At 34.8% G+C, this 17853-nt stretch overlaps 5 protein-coding genes and 1 long non-coding RNA gene across 6 annotated transcripts; 4 read left to right on the top strand and 2 right to left on the bottom strand.

The window, feature by feature from the left end:
* Positions 1-484: 484 nt before the first annotated feature.
* On the top strand, positions 485-3145 carry LOC17880652 (abscisic acid 8'-hydroxylase 1). Its single transcript, XM_006283632.2, has 7 exons — positions 485-929; positions 1017-1335; positions 1476-1862; positions 1987-2152; positions 2248-2354; positions 2451-2569; positions 2689-3145. The coding sequence occupies exons 1-7, from the start codon at positions 742-744 to the stop codon at positions 2792-2794; spliced, it is 1392 nt and encodes a 463-aa protein (XP_006283694.1). The 5' UTR covers positions 485-741; the 3' UTR covers positions 2795-3145.
* Positions 3146-6212: 3067 nt separating this feature from the next.
* On the top strand, positions 6213-9467 carry LOC17879845 (putative F-box/kelch-repeat protein At4g19330). Its single transcript, XM_023778077.1, has 6 exons — positions 6213-6381; positions 6591-6679; positions 7025-7172; positions 7288-7391; positions 7487-7596; positions 8723-9467. Exons 1-6 carry the CDS (start codon positions 6213-6215, stop codon positions 9465-9467), a joined length of 1365 nt encoding a protein of 454 aa, XP_023633845.1.
* A 555-nt stretch (positions 9468-10022) lies between these two features.
* On the bottom strand, positions 10023-11825 carry LOC17879583. Its single transcript, XM_006284560.2, has 8 exons — positions 11694-11825; positions 11249-11317; positions 11097-11126; positions 10928-10960; positions 10772-10842; positions 10559-10640; positions 10369-10461; positions 10023-10284 (listed from the first exon to the last, which is right to left on the bottom strand). Exons 1-8 carry the CDS (start codon positions 11799-11801, stop codon positions 10228-10230), a joined length of 543 nt encoding a protein of 180 aa, XP_006284622.1. The 5' UTR covers positions 11802-11825; the 3' UTR covers positions 10023-10227.
* Positions 11826-14045: 2220 nt separating this feature from the next.
* Positions 14046-15560, top strand: LOC17880294. The gene is made up of 6 exons (XM_006285810.1): positions 14046-14229; positions 14355-14455; positions 14543-14974; positions 15059-15145; positions 15272-15385; positions 15471-15560. The coding sequence occupies exons 1-6, from the start codon at positions 14046-14048 to the stop codon at positions 15558-15560; spliced, it is 1008 nt and encodes a 335-aa protein (XP_006285872.1).
* Positions 15561-16117: 557 nt separating this feature from the next.
* On the bottom strand, positions 16118-17761 carry LOC17879675. The gene is made up of 3 exons (XM_006284445.2): positions 17285-17761; positions 16983-17194; positions 16118-16581 (listed from the first exon to the last, which is right to left on the bottom strand). Exons 1-3 carry the CDS (start codon positions 17372-17374, stop codon positions 16230-16232), a joined length of 654 nt encoding a protein of 217 aa, XP_006284507.1. The 5' UTR covers positions 17375-17761; the 3' UTR covers positions 16118-16229.
* LOC111829674 lies at positions 16401-16948 on the top strand. Its single transcript, XR_002833044.1, has 2 exons — positions 16401-16484; positions 16898-16948. It is a non-coding gene; the product is annotated as an uncharacterized LOC111829674 (long non-coding RNA).
* Positions 17762-17853: the final 92 nt, after the last annotated feature.

The following is a 17853-nucleotide window of genomic DNA, read 5'->3' as shown; positions in this document are numbered from 1 at the left end:
TAAAACGTGTTGTCTGAGATATTTGATGTTAATTACTGTAATTCTCAAAATATTTTTGAATTTAAATATTTTATAAAGCATAAAGAGTTTACATTCAAAACCAAATAATCTATTATTAAAAGGGAAGACAAAAATTAATTACACAAACAAAAAACCCTCCCCTCAGACCACACTTGTCTCTACTAAATTTGTTTTGTCTCTCTTTTTAATTAGGAGGATGTATATAATTTATAAAAAATAAATAAAAGTGAATTAAGCAATCTCATTAAGCAATATAAAGTGTTTTGGCAACAGAACTAATTAACCAAATAAATCCATTTGAATGGTCCTCATCCCTCTCTCTCTCTCTTTAATTAGTTTTGTTTGGTCAAAATCTCACACGCTCTTTATGCATGCTCTTTGACACGTGCTATCTTCGTCTCTCTCAAATGAGCTGTCTCTCTAATAAGAGTTTCTTCTGTATAGAAAGCTCTGCTTCAAAACTCTCTCTCTCTCTCCTTCACCTTATGAGAATAGCCTATAAAACCCCTTCACATCTCCCACTTGGTTTGCATCACAAACATCTCCCCCCATTACACACCAAAACAAAAACACAAGAAAATATCAGTTTTTGTTTTGTTTTTATATAAGTTCTGAGAGTCACAAGTTCTTCGTTGTTCAGCTACTTCTCCCTTCCCACTGTCAAAACACGAAGTGTGGTTTTTTTATTATTTCTTGATCAAAGAGCAAAAATTCAAGAAAATGGATTTCTCCGCCATGTTTCTTACTCTCCTCGCCGGAGCTTTCTTCCTTTACTTTCTCTCACAGCGCCGCCGTGGTTCCTCGAAACTCCCACTCCCGCCGGGAACAATGGGTTGGCCTTACGTCGGCGAAACTTTCCAACTTTATTCTCAAGACCCAAATGTCTTTTTCCAATCCAAACAGAAAAGGTCGGTACTTTGACAAAAACAAAAAAAGAAAACCAAACTTTTGAAAATGAATTTTTACTAAAAATTTGTTGGTGTTCTTTTTGCCAGGTATGGATCGGTGTTTAAGACCCATGTATTGGGATGTCCATGTGTGATGATCTCGAGTCCAGAGGCGGCCAAGTTCGTTCTGGTGACGAAAGCTCATCTCTTTAAACCGACTTTTCCGGCGAGTAAAGAAAGGATGTTGGGGAAACAAGCCATCTTCTTCCACCAAGGTGACTATCACGCCAAACTCAGGAAGCTTGTTCTCCGCGCCTTCATGCCTGAAGCCATCAGAAACATGGTTCCCAATATCGAATCAATCGCTCAAGATTCTCTCCGTACTTGGGATGGAACAATGATCAACACTTACCAAGAAATGAAAACTGTAAGCTCTCTCCCTCTTCCTATTTTCTCGGCTTAAAAAAACATTCCCCTGTTTCCTCTGTTTTTAAAACAGAGCATAACTCTGTAACTTCCCTTTGCTATGGTCTAAACTGTTTTTGATCTATGTTGTTGTTTGATCAGTACACCTTCAACGTGGCGTTGCTATCGATCTTCGGAAAAGACGAGGTTTTATACAGAGAAGATCTAAAACGATGCTACTACATTCTCGAGAAAGGTTACAACTCGATGCCAGTGAACCTCCCCGGAACACTCTTCAACAAATCCATGAAAGCTCGCAAGGAGCTCTCACAGATCCTCGCCAGAATCTTATCAGAGAGAAGACAGAACGGTTCCTCCGACAACGATCTACTCGGATCATTCATGGAAGACAAAGAAGAGCTGACCGACGAACAGATCGCCGACAACATCATCGGAGTCATCTTCGCGGCAAGAGACACGACGGCGAGTGTGATGACGTGGATCCTCAAGTACTTGGCCGAGAATCCCAACGTTCTAGAAGCCGTTACCGTAAGTTCACATAGAGACACGTATTTGTCGTCCTTTTTGGTAAAAAAAATCAGAGAGAGGAGTGGCAGTTTCGTAGTTTTGTGTGTTTGCTCATGGGCGTTTTTGGTATTTTTGTTTTGAACAGAAAGAGCAAATGGCGATAAGGAAAGACAAAGAAGAAGGAGAGTCTCTAACTTGGGGAGATACAAAGAAGATGCCATTAACTTTAAGAGTCATCCAAGAAACATTAAGAGTCGCTTCGATCTTATCTTTCACGTTCAGAGAAGCTGTCGAAGATGTCGAGTACGAAGGTAAACAACCTAAACTAATATACAATTAAACCGATTAAATAACCGGATGATCCCAAATTTCAAACTAATGATTCTGTGGTTTTGTATATACACAGGATATTTGATTCCTAAAGGTTGGAAAGTTTTGCCACTATTCAGAAACATTCATCATAGTGCTGATATTTTTGCAAATCCTGGCAAATTTGATCCGTCAAGATTCGAGGTAATTATTGAATACAAGACAATACTGTTCTTCTTTTTCTTTTTTTTTTGAACATTTCAACATATAATTGATATGGTTTGCTATATAAATGAATAGGTGGCTCCAAAACCCAATACGTTCATGCCATTTGGGAATGGAACCCACTCCTGTCCTGGTAATGAATTAGCCAAGCTTGAGATGTCTATTATGATTCATCATCTGACCACCAAGTACAGGTGTGTGTACTACTCACTTATTACTTTTACTTCTTTTACCCATTTTTTTCTTCTTCTTTGGAATTTATGATAGTATCAGAGAAAATAGAAGTGTTAAGGGGTAATTTTGTAATTTTCAGTTGGTCGATCGTTGGAGCGAACGAGGGGATTCAGTATGGGCCATTCGCGCTTCCCCAAAACGGACTGCCCATTATGTTGGCCCGGAAGTCGGAGATCCAAGTGTAGAATGACATAATTGCCCTTCTTTAGCTTTCTATATTTGGAAAGAAGAGACTAGAGAAGAAAAAGATTAATAATTCTTACGGTGGAAAAAAATATGTTCAACATTTTGGTAGGAATTTTTTTTCCTAAAGGGGACAAGAGGAGAGAAAGCACAAAGTGTAAAATAATCTCCATTTCTTTTTAATAACTTTATGTAGTTTTTTTCTTTTTAAGTTTTTAATCTTAGTTTAAGATGGGGAAAATTTGGTTACTGAATTTCGAAAATCAGGGGAAAATGTTATATGTCTCGATCATGTATTTTTTTTGTTTTCCCGGAAAAAAAATCTCATGGATAATTTAACTGATTCTTCTTTTTTTTTCTATATAATTTTCTGGTTTGATAAAATCATAAAACCGTATTTGTTGATTGTTTCTTCTATTACAAAGTAAATATCATTTGCCGATTAAGATGTGACATAAATAACTTGTATTACAAGAGAAATGAATCGAAAATATCTAAAAAATTCAAAACATGTTATTTAAATCAAAGGTAAATTGTTTATATGTACGTATACAGTCTTCACTTTTATGATGTAGATATTTTAATTAATTGTGTGTAAAGTTAAATCAAGTCATTGCGCCATCTTAAGAATTAATCATTTGGTGTTCGAGAGGGTTTTCTAAGCGTTGATGACTAGTTGGGTCAAAGTCAAAGAAACTCCATATAATTAGTGAAATGGTAAAACAAATAATATAAATTTATTAAATACATTCCCATGTAAATTGGTTTGGACCGTACCAAACTACCAATTGTTCAGCACTAAGTTAGTTCAACAATCCGTGAATCTGAAGATGCACTAACCACGCTATATTGTCACTACTCGTAACAACAATATGTATCTTTAGTGATTCTACTACAGTTTTGAGAATGGTTGGTTCGTTTTCTCTTTACTAAAAGTTTCAATACAATCATCATATTAACTACACCTACCACATAAGCCTGTTTCAGGAAAAAAAAAAAAAAAATCTACACCTACTACATATTTTTTTTTGGTAGACTCACCACAATATAAATGAATATGACTATAGTATCGCCACAATCACTATAGAAATGACGTAAAAAAAGAAAAAAAAAAAATCCGACTGTATTCAAATAATTTAACGGACGACTCTGACCATTCCATCACCCGTGAATTATGTTATGTGGCCATCGTCGCTGTAATTACATTACTTTTCCAACGAAATGATTATTTTATTTTAAAATTTTCATTGGTGAGATATAGATGATTTTTTTTTTTTCAACGACTGAATTTTATTTAAAAATTTTCACTGGTGAGGTATAAATATAAAATCACCTTTCACGATATTATATGATGTACCATGATTGAGAATATTGAGGAACAGCTGTTATTGCTTCCTCGACCAACAAATATCAAACCGGCTATCAATTTGTTGTAGTCACCATCTTGTTGCGTCTTGTTATCTTGTTTCTTTAAGATTATGTATTTATATTCTGATATTTTCTCTCTAAAGAAATAATTGAAAAGCAAATAGTATTAATATCATCTAATGGGGACATTGGACAAGTGAACCAACTTTATGATATCATAAAATTCGATAATAAAAGTTGTCATCTCATAGAAATATAAAACATCAATCTTATGCATCCTTTTTCTCTCTAAAATTTTATCGACAGTAGAGAGATATATTTTACAGCTAGATAAATACTGATGTGATAACTAAGTGTCTATATATATTATTAATACTCTATAAAGTAAAGAAAGATCGTTTGAGGCATTATTATTAATATTATGTTTTACGTGTTTTGGGGTCTTTGTATTACTTTACGTCATGTTGTCGTCCTTTAAATGTACCATGCTCCATGATCTTCACGTTCACCTTCTAATTTTAGAATAATATAGATATTACATGATAGATGGTCCCGAATATGCCGGTCCGTGTAGTGAGTTTGTATTCTTACTGAAGTTTATATATCAATCAGTGGTGTCCTTGCATATATATGTGGATCGTTGTATACATATCATTTTGAAGTTTTGCGAATCCAGTCCTAAAACTCCTTACAATATTTATAAGAATGTATTTTGTTATAAACAAACACAAGCATAACTTAAACATTCATAACATGCTACATATATATCGACGTTTTTTTCTACGTACGTAATCAGATTCTTTCAATGTCCTTAATATCTGTTTATATTCGTACCAAATCGGCTATATTCTCAATATATATTTGAATAGGAATAATGATGATGAGGTCATAAGTTAATTTTAATGTATTAGAGACCTGTCGCAATCTAATTGCACCAGTGCAAGTTACGATATACACTAACATACATAAGGAAGCAGACATTGTGCTTTGACCTCAAATAAAGAACTAAATAAGAATGATATAGCTCTTAAGTAGAAATATCAATTTGACTAACATACATAATTTTTAATTATATCTTTCATAAGTTAAGTACGTGTACAATCGCAACTCCAATACGTGGATTGTTGCAGGATTAGTAAATGTGATTATTTTAATTAATTATGAAGAATAAACAGTCTGGCAAAGAGTGTTTGTATATTAGTTGACTTGAGTGGCTGTAAGCCTGTAAGCCATAATCTAACATCTAGATAAATATTTTTTGTTTACGAATTGTTATTAAATCAGTTTATATATATGTCATCTTTTATCTTCATATTTTAGACTTTTTCATGGTTTTTTGATTCAAAATTATATGATACTCGAAATTCATTTTTAACAAGTATACATACACCCACACAAATCAAATGATAGAAGAAACCATATATATATATCTCTCAAGCGTGATGATTCATATGGTCGGAAGAAAGTACAAAATCACAAGGGCTTGTTTGTTGAGTGACTCGAGTCCCAGTCATCCATTATGAATGTCTACTGATACACCAACAGTGTGATTTTATTTATTACAGAAAATTATCAACAGTGTGATATATATATATATATATGTGTGTGTGTGTGTGTGTAAGTCACAAGATGATTATTTCCCAACCTATGAACAACTTTTCTAACCTTAGAAAATATTGTGCATGAATTATAACCGAACCAATACCAAAGTACCACTCACCTTAATTGAACCAGTTAACCTGAACACAATATATGAACCGGTGATGAGAGGGGAATTGTCAAAGGTTTAAAAGCCACGATGGTGAAGTTTGGGGCGGGATTAAATGGCTTGATGCTGTGCAATGAAGCCCATATATAGAGGGCCCATAACTAAACCCAAACATGTAGCGGCACCGTAATCGTCTCTCTCGTATATAAACCTCATTTTCGTTACATTTCTAATTAAATAACCAAAGAGGAAGAGAGAGAAACAAGAAACTAACAAACTTAAAGAGGGAGAGATAGAGTGATCAAGAACTCAATTTTCCCGCTATTTTCTTCGGTTGACGAACAATGGAACCCGAGACTTCGTTAGGGTCATCGTCGTCTTCATCTCCACCGGAGAATCTCGTCGACTCCTTCATCGGAAACTTCGTCGCTCTCATCTGTAAAGACGATAAGCGATACGAAGGCATTGTCTCCCACCTTAATCTTCATGAATCGTCGTTAGGTCTCCAAAACGGTAAAAGATTTTGGTTTATACCTTCTCCAAGATCCTAGTTTAGTTAACTACCCATCTTTATGATTTGATTTTATCCAGTTCGTTCGTTTCTTTGGTTTTTGTTAGAATTTTTCGGTGAAAGCACAAACCCTAGAAAGATATGTGTACAGTATGTAATCATTAAAGAATCACGGATCACCACATGTGATTATCTAGCTTTATGTTTGCAGTGATATGTTATGGAAGAGAGGGCAAACCAGGACTCCAGCTTCTTTATGAAGTAAACGACCACATGATTTTTAGGGGAAGTGACATTAAGGTATAATCTCTTGTTGCTACTTGATTTCTTGTTGTACATGATATAATCTCTATTCTGATTGCTGCACCAATGGGGAACAAAAGGGAGGCATAGTTAATAAGTTTAAGGTTTAAGGCTACGTTAGTTAGTTTAGGGTATTAGTAAGCTAGGTTTGATATACGTTTCTGGAAAGCTATATACGCCGTACTCATGATACGTCGTATTCGAATACATTCGTTTGTGTGTTTATATATACGTCAGGTTTAAGGTCATTATTCATCATCGTACTTACTTGCTGCATAAGATACTTTTTGGCATCAAGTAAACTAGTATATTTTCTTATGTTCGTATATATTTACTTTCCAGGATATCCAAGTTCTCTCTCTGCTAGCACCACCAAAGCCTGAGTCTCTCTTAGGTCATGTCGTTAGTTTAATAACAACGGAGGAGGTGAGGTGTGAGGGCCTAATCACCCACGTAAACGTTCATGATTCCCTCATATTCTTAAAGAATGGTGAGAACATTTGCAGTTTTTTCTGGTTTCTTTTTCTACCTATAAATGTATATTTATATATCTAGATGACTATATATACTAATATACTATAATATTGATTCATTTTAATTTGCAGTCGTGTGTTACGGAACTGAGGGGAGAGAGAGAAGGGGCCGTTTGAGATTTGCACCTTGCAACCAATTAGCTGGTCCAATCCACTTCCAAATTAGGGACATCAAGGTACGTGCAACAATAACTTTCTCCTACGTACGTACATTCATATTTAATTAATTAGTTTCTGTACTATACAATTTACGATCAATTACGATTTACAGGATCTGGAAATCATCTTTATTCATTTGGAACTTTCAGTGGAAGAGAGACAAGAAATTGCTCGTGGGACTAGTGAATTTCCTCCATTAAGTAGATCACACATTGGTCATCATCGCCAAAGTGGCCTTTGATAGTCTCATGTCACAGCTTCTTTCACATGTCAGAGACAAAGAGAAAAAATCATATAAGAGCCTGCTCCCTGATTTGTGATTTGTGAAGGATAATACATATGAACCTACTGTTTATTAGTGGATTTACATGGTGTTCCTACTTTTCCTTTTTTGCTGGTCTCCCTTTTGTCACACTTATTTAACAATTGCATGCCTATTTGTCTCACGTCTCTGTTTAGCAATTTTACTAGCTAATGTAGGAATTTAAGTAGCTTATAAGTTACTTTTATATATTGAGTTTAGGATTTTTTGGTTTTTTGCGTTGTATGAGCAAATATTGGGAATATTACAGTATTTAGTTCATATTGCTGTAAAAAACACCAAATAATAATCTTTTTTCTGTTCGTATTATTATTTTATTGTGTAATTTCTGTAAGATTGTACCAATCATTTTCTTTTATAGAACGGGTGGTCACGGACTCACACGATCTTCTTTTTACAATTTGTTTTAGGACTAGTAATTTTTCTAGGATTACATATTAGAAAAAAAGATTATTATTTTCCTTGATAATGATAATGATTATATGGGTCGCGATAATGATAAACTTAAGAATATAAATTAAATAGGAAATACTTAGGCTATAAATTATACACCATGCATACACAATAAGATTTCATCGGTTTAACTAAGAAAACAAAAGGCAAGTGTTTTGTTTTCAATTGATAAAAACCCTACTAAGAGTCTAATATGGAACCACCAAGGGAGCCAAACCCTCCTTGTCCGGCTACGCCACCATCTCCGTGGTTGTTTTCGTCTTTACCGAAGGACATCGTTTTGAGTATATTGGCTCGCATATCGACATCTTACTACCCAACGCTCTCTCTTGTCTCCAAGAGCTTCCGCTCGCTCCTCCTCTCTGAAGAGCTCGACGCTGAACGATTTTACCTTGGAACTCGAGAACAACGTGTTTATGTCTGTCTACAATCTCCCACCCAACCTTTTGATAGTAAGTGGTTCAGTCTCTGGATAAAGCCCTACAATCATCAGCCCCTAACCCATTGGAAGATCGACGTCAAGTGTACCGGACATTGGTTGCTTCCAATGCCCTCTTCCTATTCCCGTCGCTTACAACTCCACGAAACTGTTGGTTCGGAAACATATGTAATCGGTGGACAAAACACGCCCTCTTCCTCGGCTGACGTGTGGGTCTATAATAGGCTTATTGGCAAACGCAAAGCCCCCAGCATGATGGTGGCTCGTAAGAATCCCCTTACGTGCTCTCTTGATGGCAAACTATATGTACTGGGAGGGTGTGAACCAGATGAATCTATGCTTTGGGCTGAGGTTTTCGACCCAAAGACTCAAACTTGGGAAGCTTTACCAGATCCTGGAGTTGAGCTCCGGTACTCTTTGGTCAAAAAGCTCCAAGCGAAGCAAGGAAAAATTTATGTGAGGAGCAATAAGAAGAACTTTGTTTACCTTACAAAAGAAAGTAGGTGGGAAGAAGCTGACCCAAACTTGGGCGAGTGTATGTGTGAGATAGAGAATGTATGCTACCGTTATGGTAATAAAAGATATTGGTGGTATGACACAAAGTGCGAAGAGTGGAAAAAAGTCAAAGGTTTGAGTCAACTTTACGGTCTACATAGACCTACACCTGATATTGAATTAGGTAATTACGGTGGAAAACTCGTTGTCTTTTGGGACCGTGTGGTGTCGTCTCGTATTTGTGCAACCAAAGAAATTTGGTGTGCTATGATATCGCTTGAAAAGAGTTCTGATGAAGTTTGTGGCCACATTAAATGGATTGATGCTGTGCTTATTGCCCCTTGGTCGTATACACTCTCGCATTGTGTGGACTCTTTGCAATGATATCAACAATGTCCTTTTTGCTTTGACCTTTCACGGTCGTTTTTTTCTTTCTCTTTTTAGGGCTTATATGTAGTTTTTACTTTTTAGTCTTAGCAGTATTTTTCTATATTGATATTTCTATTTGTTTCGGTCATGTTCTTTATTAATTAACAATATTTATTATTTTTCTTTATAATCAAAAACTCGTAAAGGAAATATGAATGACGCTTGACAAGTGTTAACATGGCATAACACCTCTATAGATTGTGTATATACGATTTATATTGACATGAAGTATGAGTTAAGCTTAAGTAGCTCGCATCAGCAGGTTCGTTTCTAAGCACTTGTAAAAGACTAACAAGTAGAAATGAGATATAGTAAAGTTTTATAACTGATTAATAAAACAAAGCAAGCAGTTTCTTGGTCAGTCCCACTTAATTTCGGGAAAAATGTCAAGAAAATCCTATATGGTTCACAGAGAGGAAACTACACAGAGGCTTTTTTTTACGTACACATCAAATAAGATGAAGACAACAAATCTTACTGTTATGACTTATGATAATAAATGCCACAGTATTTAGCAGCTAATGACCATCTTTTGTAACCTTAGAAAATAGTTTTGCATGAATTGTAATCGAACTAAAACAAGTTCAATGCAGATTGTCAGTAGTTTACACATGAAGCAAGTAGTTGTGACTAGATTGACAAGACTCTAATAAAGTATATACAAATGCAGGGGAATGAAAGTGACAGGCTTTATCACTGCAATTGTGTGTTGAAACTATATTAGAGGTAGCTTGTCCTTTCCTTCAAAGTAACTAGAGAACCCAGCTTTCAGCTGCAAAAGATAAAACATTTCGAGGACAATTAAAAACGGAGAATAGTGGGTTTAAGGTTCTGAAAATCGAATGAGTTATAATACCTTTTCGATTCTGTCAGTTGTGCCTGAGAAATCTTGTGTCTGATTTTTGAGCAGGTGGATTCGGGCTTCCTTCTGGCGATTCTGTTCTTCAGCCTAGACAGTGGATGAACACGAGAAGAAATCATTTTCAAAGATGGCATCATAAGCAAAGGATTAGTGTTTTTGTGACAGTCTTTTCAAGCTTACTTACCCTTTGGAGCAAAACTGTTAACTTTTGTATCTCATTCTTCTTTGCTGTTGTAAGATCATTTGCTATTGCCATTACATCCGTCCTGAGATATGAAGTCATGGTGACAGTACTATCAGATTTCCAAATTATGGAGACTTGTAACAATTGAGGCCAAAGCACATAAATGCATAACAGGAAAACAAAAATGGATTGAGCGGTGTGCATGAGACCTACTTATCTGAAAACAAGGGATCCAAATTCTGTTCTTCAACCAGCTGTTCAACTGTATCAAGAATTGGTCCGACCTGCAAAAAGGAAAGTGTTTCAAACCTTTGAAACCATTCACTAGTTTGTTGAAAGAAGCAGAATAAAGATGTCTGTGAAAAGCACCTGAGATTCGTGACAGTGTTCATCAAACTCATCCTGTAACAGTTAAACAGTGAAAACGTTACCAAGAGTTTCTAAACTGATCATACTATATGAATAACCCATCACATTCACAGGTCTTTTTATGTTTAGAAATTAAGACAACTTGAACAATCTGGGAGTCAAGAGTTACCTCTAATGTCTGATGCAAACTCACAACAACCTAGAAACATGTCAGAGACAGAGAGACAAGATATATCAAAAATACTTCTCCTCGATTTGTGTAAACATCAAAACAACGATGAAACAAATGATTCTACATTGGTATATACTAAAGAAACATACCTGATTATATAACCTATAAAGCGTTTCTTGCTCAGCCACACTGAATCTCGAGAAAATTTCAAGAAAATCCTTGATGATGATGGGTTGGGTTCACATAAGTAAAAAACACACACCAGGCTTATTAGTTAAGTGCATACACACAAGAAACCAAAAATATAAATATAAAAAAAGTCTTAAGCTTTGATATTTTACAGTCACTGGATTGAGTCATTTTTTCCTTTGCAGTCTTTAGTAAAACAAATCAAAATCAGAAGCAAACTCTATTTTAATCGACGAATGTCTCTAAGCATTTTAACTCAAGGATACAATTATCGAGAATCCTTTGAGACCCTAAAACTTCAAAGTAGTGAACAATTTTCCCATAGAAAGTGATTCGCCAACAAAACCCAAAATGCGATACAGGTAAAGGCATTGGCATTGGAATTGGAAGGAGTGTGTGTAATACCTGTTTGGAGCAAGCAGTGAGAAGAGATCGAATAGCGGATTTGAATGATTTCTTCAGATCCGATTGTCTACAACCCGGAATACCCGTTTCATGATCCGGTTTCTCCATCTGACCTGACTTTTGAACTTTGTTTTTTTTGGTTACCTTCTCTTTTATTATGATATAAAACAACATAACAAGTGAACTGTTACGGGAAAATATAAATTTTCTCGGGAAGGCCCAATTGAAATCTAACAATTTTAAAAGAACAAGAAAATATTAGTTTTCTCAAGAAGGCCCAATTGAAATCCTTACGGCCCATATGTGCTAATTTTTTTTCAAATAAATCATTCCGTTAAAAGAAAAGAAAAAAAAAGCTCACGATCGAGAAACATAGAAAGAGAAAGAGAGACTAACAGTGGCGAACTCTGACATCGGTAGCGTTATCACAATGGAAGAAGTCATGATTGATAGGTCTGACATCGGTAGAACCATTAGCGTTATCACATCTGTAAACAATAATTTTGTAATATATATCATCACAGGTTATAAAAATAACCAATTTTTCTTTATGTTTTCAATGCATCATATTATTTTTCATATATACAGAATTAAGATATAACAAGTGAGGTTATTAATATACATTGAAATTTATGTATATCATTTGTATAAGTGAATTTATCTATAATATTTGTAGTTTATAGTCAACTTTTTTTCTCTAAATATAATATTCATTTTTAAACTATTGTATAAATTATAATATCTAAAAGATTCGTAGTAAAATTGTGTCGATTCATACTTTTTAACATTTTGAAAATTTAAAAATACCATTTTAAATTATTAATTTACACTATAAAATAATAAATATTAATTTATAGACAAATTAATATCATTATAAGGTAATAAAATATTTTGGTCCTAACATTATTAATTTATAGAGGTTTTGTACATGTTTAGACCATTGATTTTCTTGACACAGTGCATCAAATTCTACATGTTGCACAATATCGAAAACTTTTCCGGTTGATCATACCATGAGTAACCATCATGAGTGTTTTTTTTTGTCCTTAAACTAAGATAACTTACTAATTTACCTCTGCAAACAAGTAAACAACCTACTAGACAAATTACACCAAACATACAGTATGACATTATAATATATTTGCATTAGTTGATGAATTTGAAAATCATTCTAACACAATTGAGTGTATTTAATTACTCGGTGAACAAGAGAATGTAGGGCAAACCTAAATGAAGCAAACAACCTCATCAACACTAACTGACCCTATCCAACTCGAATATATATATATATACTTATCTGTGGCTTTAAATAATTACCTCAATGTTGAAATAATATATACTAAAACATTAATTAAATCAATGGATATATTAGAAGACACTTAAACTTCTACTTGTATTAGAATTCGGTCGTATGTACTTGTGTGTATATATATATTGCCTAATTACACAATAAGTTTTCATTATACAACGTCGGTATGAAATCTCACGTTGAACCACCGAACGAGTCAAACCCTCATCCACCGCCTCCGTCGCCACCATTTCAGTCGTCGTTACCTGATGATATAGTTTTGAGTATATTGGCTCGCAAATCACTACCCTACTACGCAAAACTCCTTCTTGTCTGTAAGACCTTCTGCTCGCTCATACTCTCCAAGGAGCTCCACATGGCGCGGTTACACCATGGAACCAGAGAAACCTGTCTCTATGTCTGCTTACAATCGCCCACTAATCCTTGTGATCAACGATGGTTCACTCTCTGGATAAATCCTGATGATCATAAAACCCTAACCCATTGCACAATCCAAGACAAGTCTACCGGAAATTTATTGGTACCAGTGCCCTCTTACTATTCTCCTCGCTTACATCATGTACCGGAAATTTTTAGCATATATTCTCATATTCTACTTACTTTTTCATGTGTTCTTTTTAATTACTCAGTAATTTTAATCAAAACCTTAAAAAAGTTTCTCTTTATTTTTGTTTTCCAAACAGCCTAAAGCAATGCAATGATTTTTCTCAGGTTATTTTCTGATGACATTACTGCATTTTATTACATCCGACAGATATAAGAAAAGAAAAAGCATATTAGGCCCAGTTAAAGCCTCTATAATTTACGTTCAGAACGGTCCATGTCGGCCCAAATATGAAGTAACGCATACCGTACAAACTAACTTATCTTTCATATATATATATATATATATCAGCTTAGAACGAAACAAAAATATTTAAGGCAATATTTCAAATCCTGAACAATACGGCAAAACAATATAGAGCGAGACAAAGAGATCAAAACCCTAATCGACTAAATCCTCTCTTCTTCTTCTTCAAATTTGTTCCAGTAAAGAATAATAAATGGAAACTGATCAGAGTTCTCAACATCCCTCGCCAAGGCCATCATCTTCAACTCCTCCTCGTAATCCCGTCGAATCGTTATACTTAGGAAGCTTCGTCGCTCTGATTTCTAACTACGAACTACGTTACGAAGGCATTCTCTATCATCTCAATCTTCAAGATTCGACTCTAGGTCTCCAAAACGGTACTGATTTCCATTCCAAAACCCTCTTGATCTTATTGGTTTTGTTCTTTTCTTGTACTGCAATCTTTAATTAAGGTAACATATAGTTTTTTGTTTTTGTTTTGTTGGTTGAATGTTTTGTGCAGTGATATGTTATGGTACAGAGGGAAGGGGCAATAACGAATTTGATATTCATCCCTATAATAAAGTTTACGATTACATTCTGTTCAGTGGAGCTGACATTAAGGTTAGTTTACGAATTTACATTGTGTTTATTTGAATTTGAAACATAAACACCATCAGAGATTTTCTTATTCATGTTTTTGGTTTCCAGGAAATTATAGTCAAACCTCCCACGAGCTTAACCAATTGTGGTTATTGTTTAGCAAGAGGAACTACATGTAGTAAATCTTGTCAAGCTACAAAACCACCACTCCCTATGATTGTCTCATCAAACAATCGAACCGGTGCTAAGCTACGTCAGAAGCTTCTGTTGACACCTGATGAAAACATCATCAAACCGCAAGCTATGATAGATCCTAATGTATTCTCGGTTATGGGATCAGTCAATGATGGAGTTCACATTGCTTCTCAACCACAGTTTCCCGATTCATCGAAGTTCTATAACCCTTATGTTTACCAAGCTCCAATGAACGCTGCGATATCGACTTATTTGCCTCATGACCCATCTGCCTCTCAGCTGACGTATACTGCAAGTCAAAGCTTTTTCACCACGTTTCCGCCTGCTCCAGTCTCTATACCGCAGGTGATCTCATAGACTCTCTTTAATTTTGATGATGTTTGTTTTGTATCATTCCCTAACTATTTTCACTTTGTCTTTTGGTTGTAGAAATATGGACGATTTGGTTTTGATGCTAAGAACGTTGATCAGTACTACCTATGGGGTCCTGCTCCTCCCGAAAACAAGATTGCAAAGGTTATACTCTAGCTTAGTTTAATAGAGATCTGATGCTTTGATATCAGATGTTTAAGTTCTTGAATATTAACTAATTTTGGTATTACAATATCTGTTATTGTTTGTGTTTTTTTTTTCTTTTTGCAGCCTGCTTATTATATTGATGGATCATCTTACAAGATTTCGCGCAAGCCGTTTGAGCCAATCGGGAGACCTTGCAATCCATTTGGCCCTATCACGAGACCTGTAAAGCATAACCAGGTTTGCTTCACACCTTTTTCTGTCTCTAGTTATCTACTGAAAGATGTTCTTTATTTCATAATTTTTAGTATCTTCATCTTTTCAGGTATTTGGAAATTACTTACAAGGGAGCCTTCTTCAATTACAACCACCACCATCCAATTTCATAAGAGGATTCTTCTATACACCTTGCTAATTAACCTGCGAATCTCTGTTTATGGGGGATTTTAACATTTCTTAATTTTCCTTGAGTCTATATCTTTTGTGGCACATATCATTGACAAGTTCATGTGTCGTTTGGTATCATGAGACCTTACCTTTTTACCAAGGATTAAATAAAGAATGTTGTTCCTTCGTTTTTGTAGCAACTACTGATTGGTCTTTAAACATATGTGTTTCTTCTAGTTTCCAACTTTCCATGTTATTTTTCTCTCTATATTCTTGTTTGAGTTTTTTACTTAAATTTGAATAGGTCAACTATGGTTGACTAGGTATTGGTCCTGCGTACGTGGGTGCATCTCTCATACGTGTGAAGTCTTCTTGTCATTATCCATGTGTTTTGGTAAGTTAGATTAGTCAGAGTTATGCAGACCGGTAGTTGTGGCTTGTGGGGTTATAATTGGGAACGAATCTTCCTAATCGTCAGTCATAAGTTGAGATAAAGAAGAAAAATAGCATAATCCATAGTAATTATACACAAGTGGAAAACTAGACTATTTTATAATTTGTAACCTTAAGTGGTTGATGGGTATGTCCATCCAACATTCCCAAAATATTAAGTGCATTACCAATTAATATATACAACTTTATAAATAATAACAAAAAAAATCCTTTGTTTCCTTTTTTTCTTCTTTATTTATGTATTTTATATTCTGCTTATATTAGTGGAAGACACTTCTTCCACCAAGCAAATGACAGTTTGTGACTTGTTTGTTTGGCACTCATCATGGTTTTGTCCTTCTCCTATGGGTCTTTTTTGTTCTTGGTTTTGGTCTTTGATTAAGACTTGCACAAGTTGTTGCTGTTTCTTTACTTTGATCCTAGTGGCTGATATGGTCAAGGCTCCAAGTCCAAGGATGGCTAAGCAGCCTGAAGCTGCAAACACACCGTCTTTGACCAGGTAACAATCTCCCTCTAGCCATCCTTCTCTATAAGCTTGAGCTCGGCTCATGCTTATTGCAGTACTCAAAATCAAAACCACTACCACAAAATTGGACCTGACACAAAAGTAAGAAAAAAAAAGAAACATATCTCAGAGATAAGGGTCAGAATATAGGGATGTGAAATAAACTCGTAACCTTAAAATCAAACCGAACCATCTTTTATAAGTCGACTGGTTTTATTATTTATTTTATATATATATTTCTTCATACTAAAAGTGAACCTAGTCCAAAACAAAACTTAACAACCAAACCGGAACTATAGCGAACCAAAGCAATATACAAATGGTTTTATTTGGTTTTAGCTTTTATAAAACCAGACAAACCAAACCGAATTACTCACTCATAGTTTATATGCCCAATACAAATTCAGTAGGAGGATATTTGGGTAGGTGGTTCGGGCATTCTTGGATGATAACCAAAGGAAAAAAAATAAAGACGAGAGTCAAATATATTACCAGGAAAGGAGCAGAAGAACAGTTGGTAAACTAAGATCGGTAAACTTGTAACCATCTTCTCTTTTACTTCTTGTCCGATGATTTCGCAAGACAGCTATGTTTCCAACGATCTGAGCAAGACAAAAGCAAAGAACAGCAGCTGATCCGAGCCCAAACGCATGGCTCTCTGGTACATAGCAGTTCCTCTCTTTGTCCCATCGAATATCTTCTTTCTACATAAATATGGAATATTTCAGAAAACTTGGTTCGATTTTTTCGATTTCAAGAACACAAAAAAAAAGAGAGAGACTATTTTGTCGTACCTTTGTTCTCTTGAACTCGGCGGCGAAACAAGTTATAAAAGAAACGAGACCAAGAGAGAACACGACTAAGTAGAGAAAAAGGTTATGCATAGTTTCTTTCTAATGAATTTGTGCCTTAATGGAATAAATCCATCGGACGCACTTACATATATGTATAAAATTCTACTACATTAATGATATACTTTGAATTGTTTGTTTGAGTCAATTTCTCAGGAGTTTTTTTCTATTTTTTTTTTTTTTTTAGGCTTGAGAAAACTTCTTCATCAACTAGATATATAAGATTGAGGAAACAAAAGATAAACAGAAGAATATTCTTAACTGTATGAAATGATATTTTTTTTTCCAAACCATTTTAAAGAAAAGAGATGATGGTGTATACTAAAATGTTAGAATTTTGGCTATATGTGAGGCAACTTCTCATGGTCAACTAAATGAATATAGAAATAAAAGAGAGGAGAATATTACCATAATATTAAATGATATTTTTTCCAAAACCATTTATAGGAAATATATGATTTGTGTTTTCTAAAGGCGATGTCAACTTAGATGATTTGCCTTACATATAATGT

The sequence above is a fragment of the Capsella rubella genome, unplaced genomic scaffold (assembly GCF_000375325.1).
Source record: "Capsella rubella cultivar Monte Gargano unplaced genomic scaffold, Caprub1_0 scaffold_7, whole genome shotgun sequence".
Taxonomy (NCBI): domain Eukaryota; kingdom Viridiplantae; phylum Streptophyta; class Magnoliopsida; order Brassicales; family Brassicaceae; genus Capsella; species Capsella rubella.
This window is presented reverse-complemented; position numbering and strand designations above follow the sequence as displayed.